The sequence below is a fragment of the Apium graveolens genome, chromosome 10 (assembly GCF_009905375.1).
Source record: "Apium graveolens cultivar Ventura chromosome 10, ASM990537v1, whole genome shotgun sequence".
NCBI classification, from domain to species: Eukaryota; Viridiplantae; Streptophyta; class Magnoliopsida; order Apiales; family Apiaceae; genus Apium; species Apium graveolens.
In genome coordinates this window covers 234667689-234690156 of record NC_133656.1, presented here as the reverse complement: position 1 = coordinate 234690156, position 22468 = coordinate 234667689, and the positions used below count along the sequence as shown (strand labels likewise).

Here is a 22468-nt window from a genome sequence, read left to right as displayed (position 1 = left end):
ATCATGTATTAATGTACATCACACAAAACTTACGTTGTGTATTGTCTTCCTATTATCAACATTAGGACCACATAATCTATATTTTTTATCTGCAACAAGAAATAACAATGGATTCTTATTGGTCGTAACAACAAATAAAACATAAAGTATTACAAATTTCATAAATTAGAAATTTCATAAACTGATTAATAGGTAACACACAGGATTCTTCTGAAGGCGTAATTTTTTTTTCTTGGTTATTCGTTGAAACACTGTTATTAATAGCTAAAATATTCTCAATATTGCGACCACGTACTCTACGTTTCACAGTTGTAACAAACAACATAATATAATGTTAGCAATTTAGTAAACGTAGCAGAGCATACAAAAATATTTATTTCAGTATGAAGTTATAATATAACGTACACGGCAAATTGGTAATATCTGAGAGTGTAGCAGGTTGATCCATGCGCCTAGCAATTGGAGTGTTATTCTCTTCAACTGTAATCCCCGAAATAGGTGAAATTTGTACACTGACATGCGTGTTATTTGATCCACCAAGAGGTCTCAAACCCACACTTCTGTTCATACGTTTCAAATCTACAACACAAAAAGAAAACAGAACAAATAGTCATACAAACATGGGCCACTTCTGCACTTTACATTGGTAAAAAAATCCAAATACCCATGAAGGAAGTCCGGGTGGTTCTATTAGACGAAACATCAGCAACAAAATTAGATGGATTGTTGGGACTGGAATCACGCAATACATTTGTATTACTATTGAATAATGGCTGTAAAGGAGACCTAAATCCAACTACAAAATGCATATGAATCATGAGTTCCCAACATTCACTAATGTAACAGATAATAAACAAATATAATGGAAAACATACCAGATGATAATGCAGAACCTGGTGACTGTGTATTCGAGACTGTAACATTGAGACTCTGATTTTCTTTTTCAACACATACGTTTCTACGCTTCACAACTGATTCAATGAGACGAATATAAGAACATGAATTAGATTACAATCTACATACAAAATGTAAGAGGAAGAATGATATTCACCATTCGATTCAGAAACATGAAAACTTGGGATAGCCTGCAACAGAGAAGATTGGTTTGAGCCCTGATCTGATGAATCTTGGCTACGAATCAAACGTTTCAACCCTACGGACAAAAACACAAACCATTCAAAATCATATAACACTTAACGTGCATGATAGTTAAAAGTTATTCATGATGAAATCAAACCTAAAAGTGATGTCCTTGCAAAGCCTGAGCCTTCTAGTGAGCGAATCCATGCTTGACAGGAGATCGGCGGAGCAAAATCGTTGGATTGAGAAGAACAACAGAGGAAACCTATTAATCAGTTACCACATTTAGCACCAGTTTGAGAGAGAAAAAAATTCAAAAAAATTTGAACGTACTAATCAATTGCTACAATTAGGGGGGTCTAGTTGTATAATAGGTTAGTTTGTATCTGTGTTATAAAATATTTAAATCTTAAAAGATTCATGAATATGTGTATAATATAATGTTTTATGTGTAAAAAAATTAAATGGGTCATGGATAGTGGGTCATGTGTAAATTTAGTGGCTAAATTCTAATTGGGCATTAGTAGCCTTTAAGATTATATAGATTATATAAACTTTTTTTTTATTTCAAACAACAAATTTATGTTTGTAATTTATCTTTAAACTTCTTGTACTATGTTACATTTCGTAACTTTTAACATTATTAAATTATTATTATCATTACACTTGTATTTTAATATTGTTTTGAAATTGTCAATTTTAAATAATTTTTATAATAAGTTATATTAAATAAACCGATATGAATTTGAATTTAGGTCGATACAACACAAACCATATCATCTACGGACATACATATGGAGATTATATTCATTAACAAAAAAACTAAACTACTAAATAATGTATTTATTAAATTCACTAATCGACGCCGTAAAACCGTAATTTCGTCTTTTTAACTTCGGCAAAAAATAAGCTTTACCTTTTTGTACTAAATAAAATAAAATAAAACGGGGGGCAAAATAGTAAAATAAAAGAAACGATTCAACCTAGGTACAGCACAGGAAGGGCGTCCAGATATTACTTCTCCTCAGCGCTGCAAATCTCTCGCAGCCCTCCACATCATCTTCGTCGTCACCGATACATACACACGATATACATACACGAGAGCTGCAACGTATCTGAATCGGCGTAAGAGCCCTCTCTGGATCTTCGTCGATTTCAATTCTTCTCTCGTAAGATTCGATTCGCTCCACACTCTACATTTTTTCATACTGTTTTTATATAATACTAAATATTGCATCTCTATAACTGCACTTATCTATTAATTTAGTTAAAAAGTGATAATTGATTGAGTTTAGGTACACTCTACTGGCTATTGTATGTGTTGTGTATATTACTAGTTCTATTTTTCGATTACAGAAATTTAAATACTCGCGCCCTCGAGGTTCGAGACCTCAATCTTGTAACTGATTAGTAAATTTACATAAATTTAAGTACTCAGTTACTCATGCCTTCTGAGGTTCGAAACCTTAATGTTATAACTGATCCGTTATTGTAACGCTGAATAAGCCTGTTTATACGATTTAGCGATTGTAAGAATATTTTTTCGACATTTGGTACTTCCTGTGGTATGAATGAGTGTTGCTTTTAATTTTTGCAGGATTTGTAGTCTTTTCCGGAGAATTTGTCGGACATTATGTTTTTTGTTCTTTCGATTTTAATTAAATTATAGGAAACATTAAACAATACTTAGTGTGTATATGTTTGTGTTGCATCTTGAAATACCTGCAATATATCGAAGTACCTATAGTATTTTTTTTGCTGAATTAGGTGATCATTTTATCTCTTCTGGCTAATGTTGTATGGTGATGACAGATTATATGATTAATTTCGTAGAGTAAGTAGCATTAGACTCAGTCAGGTATAAGTGTACTGCATGCTACTGCTACAACTCAACTCATGACTAGCGTGCTTCGAGTGCAAGCTCATGTGAAGAGTAATTTTGTATTCTCATTTTGTTAGAAATTGGGAATTTGTTTTTTTCATAATTTAGATGTCCTTTTTACGATGTAGAGAGATTGCTTAAACACTATCTGATTGATTTTGCTTAACTGAATACCTCCTGATTCCACTACCGTAATCTCTTTAGCACTTTTCTCCGTCTATATAATATTCAAATATTTGCGTTTTAAAATAGATAATGTCATTTTAGTTACTTTATTTTCTACTAAGATTTTCGTAACTTACATTTGTTATGTGGAATGTGGCTAATCAGGTTGTGATTTCGGTAGCATTACTCCATTCAGAATGGGCAATGGTCCTGCACCATATCCAAATATTGGTAAACGTGCGAAAGGTAATCTTGAATTCACACGCCCAGTCACGGTTTGTCTGAGAAACTATTACTTATTTTCTGAGTGCAAAATAACATTACCTTGCTTAAGTATCAGTTTTATGGTTTTTTTCTTTAACTATTCAGATACCATGTTTAATTTTAGGATTAGTTGTTTGTTCTCATGTATTAGCTTTTTCGTTGTATATTTCCTCTTTTAGTAATTTCTTTTGTTCTCTGCTGGATAATACCTACAATGATGTCAACTGTTAAGTGTGTATATATACCATATATTGGTGCCTTTTTGCACATGTATCTATTATCTGGTCAGAAAGTTTTCATATTTAAGTCAACAATTAGGTCCTGGAAATGATACTATTCTGTCTGAATTCCCCAACTTGAATTCCCTAAACGAATGGCCTGCAAAGTGTAACGTACTTGTAAACATAGGCATCTCATATTCCAATTTGTGGCGTGATTGTCATATTCATATACATATATGCAAAGTAAATGTAACTCCTAAGTCCTATGTATTACTCCCTCTGGTCCGTTATAAAAAGTTGCTTTAGTTTAGTGTTTTCAGGATTCATTTTACAAATAGAATATGTTGCAAAAACAGAAACAGAAATCACAAAATAGTGAACAATATGAATGCTGTTGACGCGTCCCTTGAATTAGATGCTTACTTGATTATTCTATATACGTTGCAAGGAAGAACGTTTCAGCAGAGTACAACTTTTTTGTTTTTTCCTGTGTCTTAGATATGTATGCTCGATTATTGATCAGTTTCAATAAAGTGCATATAGGCTAATGCATGAAGGAAATATCAGTGTACTTCAAAGAAGTGATAGCACACTAAAGTTGAAGCAAATGAGATATGTTTGAAATGGTTAGGCAGTAAAATACTATCATACAGTTATCATATGTCCTCTCTTCTGGGTAGTGAAGTTGCTAGAATATATAGTTTGTACAACACAACAATACACCAAAGAAAAGCCAGCACCAAGTCATATTACTCATAAATTGTCATCTAGCAGGTCAACAAGCTTTAAGAGGGCAATTTTGTTGCTTGTTTCCAAGGGTTGAGGGTTCTCATTGTTATATTGTTTACATTTTTTACAAAAGCGAAACTGCTTTCACAGTTGATGAAGATTTTGCTTCTTTTTTTTTGTGCAGACCTCTTGACGAAAGATTACAACTATGATCACAAGTTTCTATTATCTCTCCCAAGTTCTACTGGAATGGTATGTTCCTGTATTATGTATACTTGATTTTCCCCTTTGGCTTCCAGTAATCTTATCTGCTGTCTTCTTGGTAGCTATTAGGGTTTAGTTACTGGATATTTTAACCTATATGCATTGTCTCCTTGATTCTACAAAAAGTTGTTATGAGCTCTCACTTTTAGCGCAAGGACATGTAGTTACATGTTGGCATAGGAGCAATGATGTAGATTTTTGCTTTTGTTTAAGTTCATGTTAGCTTTAGGACTTGTTTTAGAAAATGAATAATTCCATTCAAGCAAAAGAATCACAAATTCACAATGGTTGGTTTAAGTTGTTTGATTGATTTTAGGTAAAAGTTTAAACGGGCTAGCCCAGTAGAGAAGTTTTATCCATTCAGCATTATACCTTACAAGTCTTTTGCAACGTGCATATCCTCTACATCCTTGCAGGGCTGGCTTTAATTCATTTATCAATCATTATTAAAAGTATTTTTGCATGGTGTTATGGCTAAAAGTTGTTTATTTGCAGCCTATCCGCCCTAATCTAGGCGAGCCAAAATTTTTGGACGTAATTCAAGGCATCCCATGTTTTTTTTAATGTTTAAGTTAATTTCTTACACATGTTACAGTGCTATGAATTTTTTGATGATTAATTACCTTTTTTTATGCCTTATACTGCATTCAAAAAGTAAAAGGCTTGCAAAAATTGAGACGGAAGTAGTATTACTTCAGTTATCATGTTTTTACTGTATTATCAATCTATTAACATATTTTTCTATCTATCATAGTTGAAAATCTAATCATTATATCATTGAATTAATACTTTATATTATATTATAATGTACATTAAATTTATTTTTTGTTTTGTTGTAAGCACTATAATTACTAATGATTGTTCTTAATATTGACAAGAGTCGCAAGAAAAAACGTCTTCCTCAACATTTTACGTGAATTTTATTGGCTATTCTATGGGAAAAACAAATCACTTTGAGTTATTTAAATATCGTTGACCAATAAGGAGAAATGAAGACTTCTAGTTGCACAAGTTCAATTCTATGAACTTGATGATGACAAGCTAGCTGAATCTTTAGTTTTATGTTGGTGATAAATGTGGAGCAGTTAAGATTTTTCAATTTTTAAAGTTATACCTAAGTGATTCATGAATAATCTTCTTGAAAAGCTTCTTGATTAAGTGCTTTAAACTATATATAGTTTGATGTTAGTACTTGAGTATATTAGCTATGTTGTTATTTTTGTGTCCTATTTATTATTATAATTTTGATCTGTGCAGGGACTTGTTGCTACGGGGTCAAAGATAAATCAATATTTTGTTGGTGACATAAGTACAGAGTATAAGAGTGGAAGGACCGCTGTAAATGTGAAAGTTAATACTTCTTCTAATGTAAGTAATATGTTGTCTCAATTAAAAGTAAATTCTGATCTAGTAATTGTACTGTTTTAATAAATTCTGCAAAATGCACTAATTTACTTTTTAGCTTCTATAATTGTGTATAAATCCCTTTAAACAAAATAATCACGGGGTATGGTTGTGTCTATCTGAATTTCCTTGTGCTACAGATATCCACAAAAGTTACCGTCAATGATGTATTGCCCTGTATGAATGCAGCATGTAGCTTTGACATTCCTGATCATAAGTCTGGAAAGGTTAGTATTTATGCTTTGGACGATAATTCTGATATATACCGACTCTTTTTTTGGTTTAATTTTTGTGGAAATGGAACCATTCTGGTCCTGTCACCTACATATAATTTATTATTCTTTTTACTAGTCTACCTGAACACAATTAATGAGTTCATCGGGCTAATCATGTTTAGCTATACTTTAATGTACAAATTGTAGGATCCAACAGAATGCAGTGCTGCTTATACAGCATTGTATATGTCAGGAACAGGTAATTGACGTCTAGAATTAGGGAACCTTGGAAAATTAAATGGTAAAAAAAGATTAGATTAGGTTTATTAAAAGCCTGGGTTTTGGAGTAAAAGTAGTTAATGAATTAAATATCAGAGAAAATTCAGAATTAGGCCTTTTATCTCATTAATCTGGTGTCTCTGCTATTTAATATTCTAGTGCTCTCTAATTCTTAACTCTCTTCACCTTTTCCTGACATATATGATATGATATAGTATAATCAGTACTGCCTCCCTTTGGGATTCTACATTTTTTGTTGTAAGCAGTATTATATATAGCATGGAAATAATATAAACTCTAAACAGTTGAAGCAGCAGTAAATGTGGATCTCTAGAGGCAAGTGGCGGCGGAGGCTATGGATAATTTTTTATGGGGGATTAACAACTGCTTTGAATATGCATTTTCCGTTTCTGTTATCCTTGAGATTTGGCTGTATATGCAATATTTGGGTGGAGGGGAGGAATTTTGCTTTTCGTGATTAACTGTTGCAGCGAATAAACAAAGCTTTTGAACTTTTTTATTAAGGAAAGCTTTGAACTAATCAATAGGGATTTCTCTTGGTCTGTTAGCAAGATTACCAATTTTAACCTTCCACAAGAGGACAAATGATTTGAGTACTGTGCTTAAATGTCTCGAAACAGATATAAAATGTGAAAGAGACAAGATGAAGAATGAATATTAAATCTTAAACGAAAATGTGTTAGCTTTGAGTAGAAGAAATTTGAAATTACTTACAAAGATGCTAACACATTTAAAAAACATATTTCTTATTAGCTGGATCTGCACTACCTGCATCACCGTGCAGCCATCTGTTCTAGTATTGGCCTGCATCCAGCCCCTTTGTTGGAACTTTCTGCAGTAATTGGTGACAAAGGTCTAGCTCTTGGTGGTGAAGTTGGACTTGATACTGCATCATCTTCTTTTACAAAGTACAATGCTGGGATAAGCTTCAACAGACCAGATTTTTCAGCAGCACTGATGCTGTAAGTGTTTGCAAATTATATGTGATATTCTTTTTTATGTTTCTAGGTTCTTGATCCAGGTGCCCATATCGAATAAATATTATTATACATTGAAGTATTTTTCATATGCCTTCTGGTAGCGAACACTAAACACTCAAGGCAGTTGTTAGGCATGGGTGGTTACCATTATGATTTAGGAATTGAATTATCTGCTGCTTTTCTTCGTCTCGACTCAACTAGGGAAAACTGAGCTTTTTGAGACGAACTATGGACCGAATATTAGTTGGTTGCAGAAACCTTTATTTGTTATGTTCCTTTTCGGTCAAGTTACTGAACCAAATAAAAAATCCCAATCGTGATGATTAACATATGCGGTGTTTTGGTGGCGGGTGAAATTAAATAACATGGACCTCTAAATTAAATACTCTGCACCACTTTCGAGAATATAACAATACGTAACTGTTGTTCTTTGCTCAATGTGCACAATTTACTTTAAGTTTAAATCGAAGTGCAATTGGTAATAGCTATACCATGTGGAATGCAGTGAATGATCTATACTCTTCAAAATTATTTACGTTATCATTTATTTTGTTCATCTTGTAACGTGCTAGTTGTCTCTGAAATTGCCTCTCTGGCCTGTAATTTCACCACAGCACAGTACTTCTCTGTTTGATATGAAAAGATTCCTGTGGTGGGGTTGGGTTTATGATCTGAATCTTTAGGCCATCATCATCTTTTTTTACCCAAGGCAATAGTTGTAAGAGACTATATTATTTTAGTTTTATTCTTTAGGTCAGTTGCAAAAAAATCAACTTGGCAAAAAAAACAAGAAACTTGGATATGGACGCAATAGTGACCACCCTTGAGGCCTTGACCTTATTACCAAGTTTGAGGTGTATTCACCAGGCTAAAGTTTCAATGATTCAGAGCTTTGTTAAAGTTTATAATGCGGCAAAGTGTATTGACATATTTTTAATTATTTGTACAAGACGTAGCATTTTTTTAAGGTCAGTTGTAACTTGTAAGAATTAAGAAATTTGATTGGCCAATAAACAAGAAATTTAGATACTCGACACAGAATATCTCCACTGTGATTCAAACCCCTCAACTTCTTATTACCAAGGGTGAGGTGTATCCAATGGGTTAAAGTTTCACTGATCAATGGACCTTTTGAAGTTTTTAATGTGGAAGTGCATTTCTTTTTAATTATTGATCCAATATTGTAGGCTGGACAAAGGACAAACATTGAAGGCATCGTATATTCAGTCTGTAAGTTCCTCGAGTGGAACTGAGATTGCGGCGGAGATGACTCATAGCTTTACTTCCTCTGAAAACAAATTTAGCTTCGGAAGCAGCCATATGGTTGATCCTTTAACTATGGTGAAAGCACGATTTTCCAATGATGGTAGGGTTGCAATGTTATGCCAACGAGAATGGAGGCCAAAATCTCTTATAACCGTTTCAGCCGAGCATGACACCAAGGCTGTAAATACAGCCCCAAAATTGGGTATTACCCTTGCTCTCAAGCCCTGAAGGGAATTGATAATATATCTTTGGTTCTGCCAGTAACAATTTTTTTGACCCTATCAAGTGTGGGTGTTTACACTTTACATCATGTTCAAGTCAATTTGAGAAAATCAAATTTTAGCCGTTTCACGATTTGTAACCTTAGTCTCTTGGATATTACACTCAATTCTTTACTATAATTTTTTATAATCTGGCAGTTATGAACATGTAGATGTGAAGTAAAAGAAATATTGTACTGGAACACAGTTCCAAATGCCATGCATAAAATGACTCTTTTTTGGTTCTCTGGATTCGTAATTGCTTTGATATCTTTAATTTGGAATATTAGTTGAATACACTCGGGATCGGAAAATTTTATTCATTTACTGAGGTTAAAAATACATTGTCTCTGTTATGTCGGGGCCGGGGCCTGATAAAATTATTAATTTGACAAAGTTATTCGTTAATGGAATATTCATTTATCGAGGTTCTCCTGTAGCTCTTTGTTCCATCAGCAATCAAACATCCGGGTTCACCTCGCAATCTACTATATCCGTATGTTCTCATTGGCTACTTTCCAGAGTTTTTACCCTTTCATCCTCTTATGTGCTAATACGCCTTATAGATGAAATACATGTAATATCTACAAATATCGATAATTAAGGAGGGGGATACTCATCTCTATTTTGCCTGAATAGAAGTAGTATTATCTAAACCACATCAATAGAACTCTTGCAAAATTTTCACAACATATGTGATATGTATATGAATATGAATTGAAATGTTAAAAAGCCAGATAGAAAACAATTTTACAGGTTGGCAACAAAGTTGTATAGTAGCAAGAAAGGGACTGAGCAGCAGAATGCTTGTGAAACTAACTCTATGATTGAAGCAGTTGATGCATGCTTTGTGGAATGCCACAAATCTGACACAATATTTGTACTACTCAATTCACTTGCTCCCTGAGTTTTCTGTTTCAAGGGGTTTGCAGATTGCTTCACAGCAGTGGCTTTCCTGGCTCACTGGGGTCCCCTTTTGGCTCTCTGTGATTTCAAACATGTGCAATCCTAACCTAACCATATGCTACACATAATGTTCATATAGTACCCTAGGATTATAGATTTCAGAATTTCATAAGGGAAATGATAAAGAATAGTGAAATGACTAAAATACCCTCCCTGAATGCACATCATCAATCCTAGTAAAAATTATCGTGAGGGTAATTTAGACTTTTCACACTCATTTGCTCTGAATTTTAAAAAACTGCTCTGAATTTAACTTCTCATTTCACAACTCTACTGTAATGTATAAAGTTAATTTTATTAATTTAATTGATTAACAAATGAGTCTCACTAATCTTTTACACTAAAACATGTGGACATTCTTGACTTACTTTATATTAGCTTTTTAAAATCCATTGTCTTTTAATATTATGTAAGGGCGTAATATTTAAAACCTAGCCGCCTCCCTCCTCTTCTCTCCTCTCCTAGGGTTTGTTTATTTCAAGTAAATCAAGGGGCTTCCACTGGTTTTTTCCGGTGGAAAGCCCCAACCCTTCATTCTCTTTTGTCCTTATTAATTTCCCTTCAATAAAACCCAATTTTTTGGGTGTTTGCGTGTCTCTCCTTTTGGAGTGTGTGTTTTGTCTCTCCTTTTGGAGTGTTTTGTTATGTTTTTGTTTAATTATGATTGTGTTTATTTCGTGTTGAATCGGTTGAGAACGAGTTTATTGATATTCTTGGTGGTCTGCAAAGCCTGCGTCGAATCTGGAGCGGTGTTAATTATTGCAAGAGCTCACCTTTCACAACCAAAGATTGTTCATCTTTCACGTGTTTACACTTTCGGCATGTCTATAGCTGGTATCCGGCATGTAGATAGCTGGGGTGTTTTCGGCATGTTTATAGCCGGTGTCCGGCAAGTAGATAGCTGTGGTGTCGTTTTTTCCAATCTCAGTGATTGGTGTTTTTGAACATTGGGCTAACAATGGTTTTTATGTGATATGGTCAATTGCGATGTTGCTATTTTCAGAGATGTTGGCACAATTTGGATTGCTCGGGATGTCTTTTATTTCGTTTTTAATTTCAAGAATTTTTAAATTCTATGTGTTAAACGATCAGGAAACAAATCATCTAATTGTTTTTAGTATGATATTTGTTTTACCACCTGGTTGTATCGACAGTTGGGGGTTTGTCCCGACTGTATTATATTGAAGTTAATGAAAGTTTTCTGCATTTGTCAAAAAAAAAAAAATATTATGTAAGGGCGGTTTGTTTTCCTTTTTCTGTCTTTAAAAAGATTTGCAATAAAGGAGTTCTTTTTTGCTTTCTTAATTTTTTTAAGTTATATGTTTAGAAAATCAAACGTGCAATCTTTGTACATGCTATCTTGTCAAACCAAACCGTATTTTTTTATTTATATATTTTCATGCATAATCCTAAAAGGGAAAATTAAATAAAAATCAAAGTTTCGCCATTTCTAGATAATTATATAACACAAATTCGATTCTAGTTCCGCAATTGTTAGATAAATTTGTAGCACACATTCGGTTCAAGTTCCGCAACTGCTAGATAAATTTATATAAAAAAAAATCAGTTCAAGTTCGCTAGGAGCGGCAATATCGGACACGACCCGAACCCCTCTCAATTCATAACCCGATTTACTGAGAGAAAATCCGAAAGTGAACAGAATAAGACATGCACGACCCGAAAATGACCCAAAATGACCTGTTATTAAGAATTTTATTTCTTTCCACTTTAAAGTTTCTATTCATTTAATTTTAGGTAATTTTAACTTAACTCAAAATTGACTCGTTTACAAATACACGATCCGAACCCCGAAATTGACACCCTAAGTTCCGGAACTGCTAGGCCATGTAGAGCTCTGAATTTGACAGAAAAAATCAGTAGCTAGACCACATGCTAATTTGCTTATGTTGGCAATGTTAGGGTATTATTCCAACCAAGAAACTAAACAAGGCGCATGGCTACTAGACTGCAATGTACAATAATCAAAATCAAGTCACCAGTCCATTTTTCAGTGTCAGAAGATTCTCTCAACAAACTGATCAATAGCATTATTATACTACTCAACATCCAAAATAATGTTTTGAAATTTTTATTCTCATCTCTATATGTTACTATCATATAGGATTAACAAAATAAGAAACAAGTAATTAGAATACTAAAATAGTGGGAAGGGACAGAGCAATACTTTATCCTTGTCATTGATCTTGCATGAGGCCTGGCCTGCTATGAACTTGTTTAATAACACATCAGCCAATAAACCTAATCTTATCATCAACCAACTTGATTGTAATTAAAATTAGTATATCCTAATCCTAGCATTCTCTAGAGTCCAGGCAAATATATAAGCAGCATGCAGCACATAAACCAAATTTGATTGTGTGGTGGGTATTTATAAACTTGGATAAAACTGAAATAGTTAGTGAGATCCGCTCTATCTTCTTAATGCTTCATTCTTCTGATCTCCCAGTATATAGTATTTCATACTCCACTATCCTGTTGATTACTTAGAGAAATATATAGATAATCAAATTGAATCGGTGTGTTGAATCGATCATCGGAAGAAGAATTAGGCCAAAAATTAGGATATTTTCGCAAATTAGGATACATTCTGCGAAAATCAAACTTCCATTGAAGAGAAGCATATGAAAGGCTTTCATAAAAATTCTCGTAGGAGTTTCTATTATGTACATGCCAGATTATGAAGTAGTAACTACTTGCAATTTTTTTTAAAAAATCCCAATTATTTCGAACTTTCCATTTTTAGAATGAAATATTTACGGAATCTCCGTAAGGAAAGGAAGTCATTATTATTTATCTAGTTGTTTTTATAATGAACCAGTACCAGTACGTAAATTTAAATGCTCACGCGCACACGTTTCGTTTCAACCAAATTCCGAACCCCCTACTTGTTTAGCATGTCTGTTTGAGAAACTGATCAGTATGGCATGCAATGCAATGCATGACAGATTGACAGTATGAACTGATACAGATATCAGAGTCACCAGACAAGCTAGGGTAGGCTAGGAAAGGCTAGAGAATCAAAATAAACCAAGAAGAAAGAAAGCAATGAAATGAAATGGAGGGAGGGATACAATACAATACAATACAAGTAAGCCTAGTGCTCCACTCTAACAAATAAACAAATAACAGGACAGGGTAGAGAACTGGGAGCTGGAGACCCCATTTCATAATAATTCTCTACATGAATCAATTTATATTATAATTCATCCAAAAATGAGATTTGTCATTTACCTATTTTCTCTTTGCTGTTCTCCATGTACTTGTATGTAACAAGTCACTGCCAGCCAATCATCTTACCCCACCCAATCTTTTCTTTTCCTTTTCCTTGCTTGTTTTACCCCCCTAAACACATACCCCCCTCCTATTATCTATTTATACCTCCCTATCTATCTATAATTCCTAAATCATCTATCATTGTCTCTATCTATCTCTATTAATTATCTCTTATCACATTGTTATAAGTTAATTTCTCAAATTAAAATAAGGATGGAATACATTTCATTATGAATTATGATGTACTCCATGTATTAAAGGAGTGCAATGATTAACGAAAATAAAATTTAGAAGTGAGACGTGAACAAAATCGCATATACTATCAAACTTAACGAAAACAAATTTAATAGCCAGAGGTGAACAAAGTCGCACATGTTAACCAGACCGGTCATCACTATTAACAAAATCTTATGGTGTCAGAGGGAGAGCCGTATATGTGTGAAACAGAATAATTCAGTGTTAAGACAGTTAAATTATGGTTTATGGAATAAGAAAACATAGTTTAAGGTTCTTGCAACACATGCTAAGTAGGAGTAACATTGTTCAAACACATTGCATAACATATCACCTGCAGTCCATTCTCATGCCAAATGACTAGAATTCCCCAGCTTCTTTGTGAAAGTGAAAGATGCCGCCAAACATTTTCTATTAAACAGAAATACAATTTTTAAAATCATATGCATCGGAATATTGATCCGTATAAATCTCAATTTAGTACCTTCGCTACTCAGACTTTGCCTAGCCTCGGCTGGCTTAGAGAAGAATAGGATTTTGTACTTGATTCAGTACGCCTAGTCCGGTTTGGTTAAGGGCTCATTTCTTGTTATTGCAAATTTTGACTTCGATTCTTGTTATCTGGAGAGAGATTTGTTAAAATTTAGAACACATGCTCATAAAAGCCTAATTAGTAAAAAAAAATTAAAAAGTCCAGGCACTATAGGATAGGAGACTCATAGACTCCTTTAATTAATTCGTAGTCATTTTAAGGATAATGAAAATATATCACGAAAGTCGCTCACAAAAAAAAAATATTCAAATTATGTTTTAACTCCTAACAAAAAAAAAGATGTTTCGACAATTGTACAAGCAAAACAGCATAATTAAAAATAATCTAAACTACTGTATGCACGAAATAAATAGACAACAAATCCCGTTATAAAAGACGTCTTGTTGAATCGTAAAATATTTCCTGCACCTCGCTTATTTTATCATTTATCAGATTTTCACCTTATAATAAAAAAAATAATAACATAATCGACATTTAAATTAACGGAATATAGACAATAATTTCGAAACAAACGAAATAGAAAATATGACCAAAACGGAGGAAGTAATACTTTAATAAAATTTCAAAAATTCGGACATGGTTGGTATACAAGGCAGGAGTCGGTCATGAACATGTTGTCATGTAGTAACCTAGTCAAAATAAGAACAAAATTTTATCCTATAAATCCACCCCCCTCCATATTAGATCATCATCATCCCCCCGTATAATCCCAAAACTCTTTCAATCCTCATTTCTTTCAAACCCTCTCTTTCAAAACACACACCAAAAACACACACACTTAAAAAAAATGAAGGAGTTCTGGACTTCTCTAGCATCCCTTATGGGAGTATGGGCTTTTTGTCAAAGCATACTCCACACGGTTTTCCCACCCGAACTCCGTTTCGCTTCCGTCAAAATCTTCCAACGCCTCTTCCACTGGGCCTCCTCTTACTGCTACTACGACATAACTGAGATAGACGGCGTCAACACTAACGAGCTCTACAACGCGGTCCAGCTCTACTTGTCTAGCTCGGCCTCGATAACCGGTAACCGTTTAAGTCTCACGCGCGGCCTTAACTCCTCCGCAATCACATTCGGTTTATCGAACAACGATCGCCTGGCTGATATGTATAATGGGATACAGGTTACGTGGGAGCATGTTGTTACGCAACGACAGAGTCAGTCATTCTCCTGGAGGCCTTTACCCGAAGAGAAACGCGGGTTCACGTTGCGCATCAATAAGAAAAATAAATCGGTTATTTTAGACTCTTATTTTAATTTTATTATGGAGAGAGCCAATGAAATAAGACGATTAAATCAAGACAGGTTGTTGTACACCAATTCCCGAGGTGGATCTTTAGATGCGCGTGGGCATCCCTGGGAATCTGTGCCGTTTAAACATCCTAGTACTTTTGATACACTTGCTATGGATCCTTCTAGAAAGATTAAAATTATGTCCGATTTAAAAGATTTTGCGGACGGCCAAGATTTTTACAGGAGGACCGGTCGCGCTTGGAAGCGCGGGTATTTATTGTACGGTCCTCCTGGTACGGGGAAGTCTAGTATGATTGCCGCAATGGCGAATTATCTAGGTTACGATATTTATGATTTGGAGTTGACCGAGGTGCACACAAATTCTGAGTTGAGGAAGTTGTTGATGAAGACTAGTTCTAAGTCGATAATTGTTATTGAAGATATTGATTGTTCGATAAATTTGACGAATAGGAAGAAGAAGAATAATAGTAGTAGTAGCTCAGCTGGTAGAGGCCAGGACGGGCTATTGCCCGCGGAAATGAGAGGTGGTGCGGGGGAGGAGAATGTTAATTCGATTACTTTATCGGGATTGTTGAATTTTACGGATGGATTGTGGTCGTGTTGCGGAAGTGAGAGGATTTTTGTGTTTACTACTAATCATATAGAGAAACTTGATCCGGCATTGTTGAGGAGTGGGAGGATGGATATGCATATATTTATGAATTATTGTTCGTTCGATTCGTTGAAGATACTTTTCAAGAGTTATTTGGAGTACGATGAAGGTGACATTGAGGAGGATCTGATGAAACAGTTGAGAGAAGTTATCGATAAAGCTGAGATGACACCGGCTGATATTAGCGAGCTATTGATCAAAAATCGAAGAGATAAAGAAAAGGCTGTTTGGGAATTATTAGAGGCATTGAGATTGAAGGCGGAGAAGAAGGAGAAGGGGAATGTGATCAATGAAGAGGAGCAAGAGAAGAGGGCATTGGAGAGTAATGGCTGTGAAGAAGATGATCAGGTTGTCGAAAAACGCGGAGAAGAAGAAGAAGAACAAGAAGCAGCAGAAGAATTATTTGATCAGAAACTAATTTGATCATTTTTTTTCAAAAGTCTTTTGTTTCTACTTAATTAAAAGACAATGTGGTGCGGATAGAGAGATTGAGAAGGGGAGATTTGTAAGGGAAAAGACATAATTTTATTTTTTTACATAATTATCTGAATTTCTGACTTACCTAAGCAAGCACTTGCATTGCATATATCTAATACTAAAAAACACTATGTAATGTGCATACCTACGTAGTGCCCGTTTGGATCATAAGATCTCAACCAGATTAACAAGAATTGGATAGAGATTTTAATACAAAAATGTATTAGAATCACATTCCCATTCCCGTTAAACGGTTTGAAATCCACCGGTCCCAACAGCCTGCGCATACATGGTTTGTGTTTTGTGGAGTATGATGATGAATTTGCGGATGTGGGGGAGGGGGTGTTTGGCTGAATGGGTTTATTTCATTTTAGAGTTAGAAAGGCAAGGACAGTAGGATGATTAAGATCATTGGTGTGAAATGCATATGATATTGTCTACTGTTTGGAACATCAATCTTATAATGGTACTGGAATTTTGTTTGTTTCCAGTTCTTAGCTGTTTAGAAATCACATGGAGGGGTGGATATTACATGTTGATTTGAGAAATAGATGGAATATTAGAGCAGCAGACCAACAATTGATGTGCACCAGCCAATGTTCAATTATTGTGGCATGACATTTCCTTTCAGAACTGTATTTTCTTGTTTTTGTCTTTGGGTTTGTTTCAATGATGTGAACTGCAGGGAGAAATAATACACTGAGGGTTGCTTCCATTTCATGATCATGACTTTTTTAGCTTTATTATTACAATTATGAATTAACCCCCTTCAAATCTGGATTTAAAGTGGTTTAGATTGTATTAGTACACACGTTTAATTGACACTGACTAATTCGAGTTTGGGTTCACTTATGGAGTTTCAGACCTATCAAGCTGCTGATACAGTTCATCCTGTAAATGCATTATAATTTTACTATATACGGATGGAAGTTGGTTCATGACAAACGATTGTCCGCAACCAATTATTCGTTGTAAGTCTCTATAGACGGGATATCTTAGAAGTGGTGTATTAAGAGTGGACAGGTGATTTCACCTTCGTATTCACGGAAATTTTCGGTGTTAAACCTATTCACCGAAAAATTATAATAAATCGATGATTATAATAGACGGAACAATATCCGTATAAACGGAGCGAGTATGATACCACTAAACACGGATTGTTTAGTTGTGACAAGTTGAATATGACAGTGTACTTGAATTGAAGGATGACTAATAATCAACTTGGAACTGTAGAAGTGGATAATCAAAGGAAGGATGAGGATTATAATAGTACAAACATATAATAAAAGTGGGTGATTCTATGATTTTTATGTTGGGAAAAAGTAGCTAAAAAAAGTCTTCTCTCTCTATCTTTCGTTGATGAAGAATGAGAAAAAAAGAAAGAATCATTTCATTTCACTTGTTTGTGTTTTGTTGATTTTGATACAAGTGAGGTGGAAAGCTAATTTGGGCTTTTGCAATCTACACCAAACATAGATGTTAGACTACGTGGGGATGGCTACATTTGGATCGTACTTGGTGTACATTACTGAGAGCAGTGTTATGTGGAGAATTGTTTGTAAAAAATTTGTATAAAATAATATATTAATTGATGTGAGATATTTTAATTTAATTAGATTTATTGATGTGAATACAACAGTTCATTCCAATTAAAACCCACCAAATATTATTCTGTACAAAATTTTGTGCACATTTCTGTATACAAATTATTTTCCTCTAGTTTGATTTTTGTCAAAAGAAAAGAAAAATATGAATGTTTGAGGCTTATGGAAAAAGTAGGTTTTATTCTTTTCATTGGCTTCTTGTTGATGAGAATTGGAGATTGATGTGGCCAAGCACAACCTTTAATTAGGTGGTTAACACAATTTTTGCAATTTTAATTGGATGATTTGTCATCCCTTTCTTTGTCAAACACACATCATGGGGCAATTCATGTAATTTTAACTATAGTTAATTACCAAAGAATTTGTATAGGTTGAACTCACTAGATACACACTAGTATGATTATTTTAAGTTACTTTTGTGTTTTGTTGTAGTAGATATTTCACATGAACATATTACTTTGGACTTCACGGTGGTGTTGTTTCATTTGATAATGACAACCCTGAAAAGAAGCTGATTCAAATTCTAATAATATGGATTTATATTTATTCAACATTTATCATATATTAGGCTTTTAAATTTTGTTAATTTTGTATTAATGTGTGAATGATCTTTAACTCAACTGATATGATCTTAGTCCCGTCTCTAATGAGGGAGTATATTAATGCACACAAGAAGATAAAAAAAAACAAAGACTTTAAAATATAGAGAATTTATCAAAAATACTAACTTTTCTATATTTTTTGCGATTTATTATTTTCTGATTTTTTTTACAAAAATACGGAATAAACCAAAATCAATCAAAATCAACCAAAATCAACCAAAATCAACAAGATGTGCAACTAGTTAAATAAAGTTTTTTTGGTTGATTTGAGGTTGCATGTAGTTGCAGAAACTCGTCAAAGGTTGCATGCAGTTGATTCCAGTTGCCAAAAAATCGTATTTTTGCAAGAGAAAATTGAAAAATAGTATTATTGCAAATTAAAAAGTATTTTTACAATTTTTTTAAAAAATGACAGTATTTTTACCAAAATATTTTTAAACTTGAGTATCTATCAAAAAAGCCCTAAAATATACTACTTTTGTTTAAAAATCTTGATTTTCTCTGTAAGTTTTAATCTATTGCATACAAATACAATGCACACAAATACAAATTAACATTCCAAATATTCCTATCAAAGTTGGCCAAACATTGTTGTAAACTGATGACTGATGAGGATGCTGCTGAATAAATGCTGTCTTTCTTTTTCTTTCATTTTCACACTCTTTTTGGTACTGTCCATTTACATCTTTGTATAAACAGCATAATCTAAAAAAAAATCAATTTTTGGATTTAAAAAATTTATTATTCTCTTTGTTCTCGATAATGAAAGTTGCGCATTTAACTTTTACTATAAATAATTCGGACACAAATATCTTGTCATCCTAATATTGAAGGGAGATGAGTAGATGACTAATGATCGGCCGAAATTAATTGAATTTTATGCAAAATGTTTATAGTTTCATTAATTTATTTAATAGGAATATAAAGTGTGAATTGCATAGATTTTTATGCAATTGAGTCATAAGTACGATACAAAACTACGAATTATAATTATAAATGGTAGAATAAAATCGAACATGTCACTCGTACTATCAATTCTTCTGATCCAACTTCTTCAACCATTTACGATTTTACTCGTTCGAACATTCACTTACACATAAATTTAGTTTCCGTCACTAGAATAAGACTTCTTTCGAACATTCAGTATACCTAAACTTAGTTTTCGTCACTAAAATAAGACTTCTTCCGTTAGTGAGAATTGAATAGATCGATTATTTGGTCAATTCCATTTGAAATTAATTAAAAGGAGAAGTTCGTTGAATTGAAAATTAAAAAACCAAAAATAGTCAAAACTCAAAATTCTCAAAAATAATATTGTATTTCAAAGATTATTAATACTTTTCAAGAGAATCTCTAAGGAATAAAACAACAAATTGGAAACAAGTTTAGAAAGCAAATTGGCTGGTGGATATAATATGGAACACACAAAAAAGAAGGAATCTTAAAAGAACGGCGGCTAATTTGAACACCAAATAAATTATGTTTGGATTAAAGCTTTTATAATTAAATTATATGATTAAATTTCACTACTTGATATATAAAACTAAAACATTCTCACATCTAATATTTAAAATATTTGATTTACTCAAGAGTCAATTACATATTTAATGTGCTTACTTTATCAGGAGTCAACTTAAAAGATGTTTCTGCATCAAAAAATAAAAACTTTACCTCTCTTTATTTATTTGATTTATTTAGTGTCCATATTTAGTCTTTGTGAAAATGACAAACCATAATAATGTGCTGAAATTGAATAGGTTGGCGTATTAAGCTGATTTTGGACGTTCAAACACGCCATAAAATATCTGATTGTATCCGCAAAAAAAATTAATAGGAACGCATATTTGACCGACACGTGTGTATTCGAAATTTAAAATTTTCATAGTAAGTTGTCAAATTTAGATAATAGTTGTTTTTTTATCGTAAGTAACCCCAACTGTTATTTTTTGGGTGCGCACGAGATAAACACAAAATCAAATTCATTATTTTAAATGAAATCATCTCTATAACCTCATACTAATTATACATCATAATCTCAGAAAACATTATTTTATAATGCTATCATACACAATCAGATTTAAATCAGAATATTTTACCTCTTACAATAGCTTTCTGGTCACCGGAAGTCTCAACTCACCCTTGCCCTATTATCCATAACGCTCTCCAAGCTCCTTTGGATATTCTTTGGCTGGATGCAGGAGTCCTCACACGGTCTCTTCCATATCGCTATTCTTCAAGATATTATTTTTCTGAACCAATTCTGATTGTATATAATACCTATAAAATAATCTGTTTCTATTATTATGATATATTCCTAGTAGAGTTTATAGAGAGTGAAGAAGTTTAGCCAGACATATTCAGAGAGAGAGAGAATTGAACTTCAGAAATTTTCAGATATCCTTTCTATTTCATGTATGGACTTATTTATAGTAGTCTTTCTATATGGTTACAGATTACCGGGATAACCGGTTTCTTTTACATAATTACTAATAATTCAGGAATCTTTTCTTTTCTTTGTCTGCCATTTCTTCTTTTGTCGTCTCTTCATATTTTCTTCATCTTTATCTTTTGTGTCTGCCATGATATCTTGCAGGATCTGTCATCTTTTTCCAGGGAATCTGCTTTTTCTTTTCTTCTTTCTTCATCTTTGTCTGCCATGATATTTTTGGAATCTCCTGGTAATATAACTTTTTGGTTTTCACCATTCAATTTGCAGTGTTCTGGTGTATTACACCATTTTTGTATTATGCAAAGGGATCAGAATTTATCCCTTTGTTATCATCTTTTAGACTGATAATAGGTCTCTTTCGAGGACCTGTTATTCTTTGATAATATTCAGTAGTATGTTTTGCATGATTATATTTCAGGTTTTCTATTTTATCAAGCATTATCTCTAATGCCATAGTTCCTGAATTTTGTATAATATTATCATAATATAAGGTTATTATACTTTCGGTGAAACCTCCACCATGGCTTTCAGAAATAATTATAGCTTTCCGAGCTCGTAGTATATCTTGTATTTTGGACCTGAGGGTAGCTAGTCCAATGGCTCGTTTTTCACATAACCATTCCTGGAATTTGTTAATATCACAGGGATTTGGCAATTTCAAGCTTTTGGTTTCTCCCACAATATCTGCCATATTCCTTCCCAATTTAAATAGTTGACATATTATTATGGGTTTTCCAACTAGATCTGTTGATGCATCAAAAACTTGTATTCCATATGAGCCTGCTCCCATTTCCCGTATCATAGCTTCCACGGATTTGACAATTATACTTGGTAGCTTTGATATACAATACATGGTTTCATTTGTTAAGATCTTGTCAACAAAACCATGTATAAACAGGTTATAGACTATGTCAGGTTTTGCATTTTCACAACAAATATATCTGGGATATTTTGTAGATTTTGTCAGTCTGCAAACATCAGGGTTAGATTTATAATCATAATATTTCATCATTTGCTCATATGTTTTCACTATCTCAGGTGAGTGTTTCAGCCTATCACTCATTGATAAATTTGACAGAGTAGTTGATATGTTGGTTGAAGGTGATGGCATGGTTACAAGCTTTGATGAAAATGTTATAGGTTTTATTGTAGGGATTGCAACTGAAGCTTGTAGAGTTGTTTTGTCTTTTATAGCTTCCATAATTTGTTTCAGAAAATGTTGGTTCTCCTGAACCAGGGTTTCTATCTCTTTTTGGAGTTTGGTGATTTTCTCATTATTGGTTGAGATATGAGAAGTGACATCAGTGATATATTTCTCAAAATTTTCCATATCCTGCTAAGAGCAACAAACAA

General features: G+C 33.4%; 2 protein-coding genes across 2 annotated transcripts; both read left to right on the top strand.

Moving 5' to 3' along the window:
- Positions 1-2067: 2067 nt before the first annotated feature.
- Positions 2068-9277, top strand: LOC141692774 (mitochondrial outer membrane protein porin 6). The gene is made up of 7 exons (XM_074497713.1): positions 2068-2249; positions 3293-3373; positions 4526-4593; positions 5863-5973; positions 6150-6236; positions 7278-7486; positions 8692-9277. The coding sequence occupies exons 2-7, from the start codon at positions 3325-3327 to the stop codon at positions 8996-8998; spliced, it is 831 nt and encodes a 276-aa protein (XP_074353814.1). The 5' UTR covers positions 2068-2249; positions 3293-3324; the 3' UTR covers positions 8999-9277.
- Positions 9278-14754: 5477 nt separating this feature from the next.
- Positions 14755-16542, top strand: LOC141692673 (AAA-ATPase At5g57480-like). The gene has a single exon (XM_074497586.1). The coding sequence runs from the start codon at positions 14865-14867 to the stop codon at positions 16404-16406; it is 1542 nt and encodes a 513-aa protein (XP_074353687.1). The 5' UTR covers positions 14755-14864; the 3' UTR covers positions 16407-16542.
- Positions 16543-22468: the final 5926 nt, after the last annotated feature.